At 29.2% G+C, this 5396-nt stretch overlaps 1 protein-coding gene across 1 annotated transcript; it reads left to right on the top strand.

The window, feature by feature from the left end:
* Window positions 1-1379: 1379 nt before the first annotated feature.
* LOC100201286 (golgin subfamily A member 6-like protein 22) lies at window positions 1380-3032 on the top strand. Its single transcript, XM_065807788.1, has 2 exons — window positions 1380-1512; window positions 1990-3032. Exon 2 carries the CDS (start codon window positions 2062-2064, stop codon window positions 2926-2928), a length of 867 nt encoding a protein of 288 aa, XP_065663860.1. The 5' UTR covers window positions 1380-1512; window positions 1990-2061; the 3' UTR covers window positions 2929-3032.
* Window positions 3033-5396: the final 2364 nt, after the last annotated feature.

The raw sequence follows: 5396 nt of genomic DNA on the forward strand, positions 1-5396 counted from the left end.
GCTTCTTTAAGCTGTCATTCTAACTCCTTATTTCTTAATTTTCACATTTTACTTTTTTCTTCTTCTAACTTAATTACTCTCTGTCCGTGGTCTCTGATTATGACGGGAATTGGTAAAATGCCATAGTACAAACATCAACGTATTTAGGGAGATCACTTGTGTTGCCACAGTGGATGTGGCAACACAAGCGATCTTCCTAAACACATTGTTGTTTGTACTACCACAATAAATACGTTGATGTGTGTACTAAGTTACTTTTCAATACCCAAAAACTTAGTGGGAGTGTTGCCGTATTCACTGAGGTTTTGGGTTGGGATATAGTTAAGGTCCAGAGTAATTTTCCACACGCATTTTACCCGATAAAAATTTCCGCATTTCTACATTTTACCCATGTCCGGTTATGACAGGTTATTATTGTTATTACTTTTAAATTGTAACTCTGTCGCAACTCCAAATCAAAATCCCATAACCGTTACGCTCTAAATACGTGGTTATCAAACAACTGTACAACAATTGCTTAACTTTGTTTATAAAAATTACTTTTTGCGAAACAATTACTATAAATATTTTTCAAACTAAAAAGTTAATTGACTTTAATTACATTAAAAAGTTAATAAAAATTAACTAGTTAATTAGTTAAAGCCTTTTTAGTTAATTAAATGCTGCAGTTTTTGGTTACAACGCTAAACGTTATTATTTTTTAAATAAGAAACTTGTTTATAAGAAACTAGCACTAGAAGCCACAAAACCTTAAAAATCTCTTAGTACCAAGTTACTTTTCAATAAGAAACTTATTTAATTTAAAATGTGTGGAGTATTTGCAAATATTTTAACTACACATTGCATCAACATAACACAAAATTGAAAGCATTATCTACAACAGTGAACAAAGTTTAAATAAGTATTTAATTTGCCCGCGCAAACGAGTGCAAGATTGGGAAAATAGATTTTTTAAAATAAGAAACTTTTTTGTACTAGCCTATTCGCTTAGTTTCTTATATAAAAAAAAACAAAAAAACATTGTGTATCGATAATCTAAACTTTAAACTCGTCTTAAATAAATAAAGTTGTTATCGTTTTTATTATTATTTTATTATTATTTATTATTATTATTTTTTTTTTTTAAATAAATAAAATGTTTTATTTTGGTTGGCTTTTAGTTTTAATTAATACTTTTGTTATTTACCGCATACTAACTAAAAGATAAAAATAAAAACAAAAACTACGAAACTTCAATTCGTTGTTATTACAAAAGAACTTGTGTGTGTTTGACATAGATCATCTAGCAATAAAAATACGAAATAATGCAGGTATTAACGAAAATATTAGGTAATTGTTATAAGTTGAATTAAGATTATGGGTTGAGCACAATTAGGAATTGCATACCTCGCTGCGTTCATTTCAATCTTTGATTTAAAACCCACATAGTTCTAAAAGAGATTATCTTATATAAATAAAATTTTTTTGCACAAAGTTCGATTTAAAATTGATCATCGTTGCAACTGCTATAAGGTAAGAAGAAAGTTAAGAACGCTTTAAAACTGTTTGTTTTGCTTAATAATAAATTATAAAAGCATCAAAAAAAATTTTAGGCTTAAGCTTGTATGTTGTGCATGCAAACACTCACTCACTCAAACACACAGAAACACATACAAACAAACATAAATACTATACAATTTACGGGCGTTTTACAGATGTTTCACAAATATTTTATTCATTTGTCTTTTTATAATTTATTATCTTTTGTATTGTTAATAAAATTTATTATTATTTATAATCGCTTGTATTTATTATCGTTTGTATTAGAAGTCATCCACAAACTACGTCCCCCTCATCATAACGTTGTAACTCTTTAGTAACAAGTTCCGTACGAGTCGTCAAAAAACCATTAAATCCTCCCCCTCCCTCCTTAAGCGTGACGTAATTTATGGACAACTCCTTATCAATAAAATTCTTTTAATCTATTTTTATATAAAATATTTTGTTTAGAAGTAAATCCGTTACATAAGGCAAACAACTCGTCTAAAAAAAAACAATTAATATAACAATTAAACGTAAAAAATGGATCTTATGGACAGCACGATAAAAAATTTGAACGATCGGACTAATTCAATTTACGAATCAATAGAAGCAATCGATAAAAAACACTGTCGGCTTGAAAAAGACTTTTTAAAAAATATTGGTGTTATTAAAGAACTTAGAGAAAAGGCTCAAGAACTTTTATCTCGTCAAAAACAACTTGAAAAAAGTTTTAAATTCCTTGAGAGTGATTCATATCCTGCCAGTTATATCCCCACAACCAAAAATAACCTGGAAGCTTACAATGATGACTATAGCGCCAAGAAAAGTGTATCTAAACAGACTCTAGTGAGAGAGCCTGTTAATGATCGAATCCAATCTACGCAAAAAAATCGTCATTTTAGCGATGACGATAATTCAGAAGATGAAAGCAAAGCAATACATACATCATCTAAAGTAACCTTCAGTAACAATGAAGATGAGAAAACTCAAGAAAATAAAAACGTCGAAAAAGGAAAAGCACGAGACCATTCCATAGATGAAGACGACGAGTATACTATTAAAGAGGAAAAAAGAAGTTTAGATTTATCAGAAGAACCCAATCAAGATGAAGAACCAGAACTAAACGAAGAAGAAGGTTTGTCTAAACCAGAAAACTTAGACGGAAACTATAATTCAGAGGACGAAAGACTAAGAGAAGAAGAAGAAGAAGAACGTATTTGGGAAGAAGAACAACGAAGAAAAGAAGAAGAGCGCAGATTGAGAAAACTTCAAGAAGAAAATGATCTTGATGACGAATATGCTCCAAGAGAAGAAGAATATTTAGATGAAGATAGGGATGAAGACATACGTGAGAAAATTGAGAGTTTGAAAGATGAAGAGTATGATCTAATGCAACAGGAGGAATAACAAAAGTTTGAAACTTTAACAAACTTTTCAAAGAAAAACCTTTAAAAAACCCATTATTACTTAATATGTATTGAACATTTTTTTAATTGATGTTTTTTTATCAATGTTTCTTTAAATAGTTTTGACAACAAAGTTTTAAAACGGTTTTAGCAAAATTTTTTAAAGCTATGTTAACAAAGTTCAATTTTTTTAAAAACTTTTTTTATTGTTAAATTGAACTACCGATAAATACAATAATCTCCATTGTGTGGTTTATAACTAATATCCAATTAAATTATATGGGATTTAACATTTTAATAAACATTAAATTAGGTAGTTTTGCTGAATCTTCTTTTGATGGAACCCGTAAACAAATAAGCTAAATTTCTACTGGATTAGTCTAAATGCGTACATGTACATAAGCATGTAATGCAGCAATTCTAACAATGTACATACCTTAACTATTTTACTTAAGCAATTCTAACTATGTACATACGTATGTACATAGTTAGACAACAGTATTTTATTATTCATTTCAAACTCTGGAAATGTGTTAATTTTGAACTCTTTTGTGTATACTTAAGGCACAACAGTAAAATTAGAAGAAGAAAGAAAAACATTTAAAATTTATAAGCAACCCTAACATTGTAATATATAAATTAGACCGCGTGCAAATCATAAATGCTCTTTTATTTATTTCTAACTTGAATGCTGCAGGAAAAACATATACAAAAGAGTTCAAAGTTGACACAGAGTCCAGATGTTTAAAATGAATAATAAAATACTGTTGGTTAGCTTGATTCTATAATCAAGCTAACCAACAGTATTTTATACCTGACTACGCATCTCTTGCATATTTTATCGTTTCCGCTGTGCTGATTATATACTCTAGGCCTTCATAAAGGTTTTCATAATAACAAAAAAAATGATTTTAGCGTGTCTATAATATAATTGGATTCAAAGCGGATACAAAGGTGGAGGGGGGAAGGGGTATCTACCCCCTTCCTCCCTTCCCTTTCCTTAAAAAATGTCAAACTTCAAAATATTATTAAAAAATTTGTAAAAGAAAAAACAAAATACAAAAAAATTATTCTGCAGCTAACTATTTACTTTTTTTAAACTAAAACAAAAACTAAAACTAAATCAAAACTAAAACCATTTCATTATGAAAAAATCTATTGTTGCATTTTTAACATTTTTACGATATCGAAGAAAAACGATGAAAGTTTCGAAACATTTTAATGTTATCTTCGTTAATTCATTCTATTATACAGTATTGTGAAAAAGTTAAGAACCACTAAACAAAAAATAATAATTTTTTCAAATAAAGTTAATTTTTATTCTTAAGATAATAAAATAGTGTTTTTTTTTCAAACGTATCAAATAGAACTTGAGAAAAAAAGATTTTTTTTTTTTTTAAATTAACTAATAGAATATATAAAAATAACGATTAAATATTATGTGTTAGTTTTTTTAAATATTGTTTTTGTGAAAAAGTTAAGAACCACAAAGAATTTTTTGTGCTAAATGCGGCAGAAAAACGTCTTTTTTAAACTTATTTTTACCTTTTTTGTTTAAATATTCTATTGATGACCTGAGTCATTACCGAAAATCCAACAAAAATATTAAAAAAGTATTTAATTTCAAATAAAAAAAGTTCATTTCTTTTGAAAAAATGAGCAGAAAAACTATTACCTATGAAGATCGTGTAAATTTGGTGCATTTTCACCAGGAAGGTCGTGAAATTGGAAAAATAATAAAGCGATCACATAGTTCGGTGCTAACAATCATCAAAAGATTCAAAGAGACGAAATCTTACGTTGATCGCCATCGTTTTGGAAGACCGCGTTTGACAACACCCAATGATGGTCGCCTTTTAATCAGGTTGGCAAAGAAAAATCGAACCATGTCGTTGCATGTATTAAGAAGGGAATGGAAGCTTTCAAATGGATGTCAAGCATCGGCATCACATGTGCTTAGTAATATTTAAACTAATATCTAGCAAAATGTTCTGGAAAAAAGCTGTTCTAAAATTGCGACTTACCAAACAAACCAAACAACATATAGAAAATTTTGCCAAAGCGTCAAAGAATGGTCTAAAGAAAAATGGAGGACAGTAATGTTCAGTGATGAGATGAATATCGAGGTTGATAACCGAAAAAACTGAATTATGATTCGCAGGCAGCCTTCAGAAAAATATAATCTTGATTGTATCGTTCAAAGAACAAAACAAGGTAGCAGGTCGGTTGGAATATGGTGCTGCATGACATATTATGGTCTCGGTATGTTTAAATAATTTGATGGTCGACTCAACTCTATTTATTACGTGGGTATTTTAAATAATAACTTGTTACCATCAATTGATGCACTTGAGCAAAGCGTTCCGTTCATTTTTCAGCAAGACAATGCACCATGTTACAGGGCTAAAATTGTCTCTGAATGGTTTGAAAGCAAAAATATTGAGCGTCTAACTTGGCCACCAAATAGCC

Source organism: Hydra vulgaris, chromosome 10 (assembly GCF_038396675.1).
Source record: "Hydra vulgaris chromosome 10, alternate assembly HydraT2T_AEP".
Classification (NCBI taxonomy): domain Eukaryota; kingdom Metazoa; phylum Cnidaria; class Hydrozoa; order Anthoathecata; family Hydridae; genus Hydra; species Hydra vulgaris.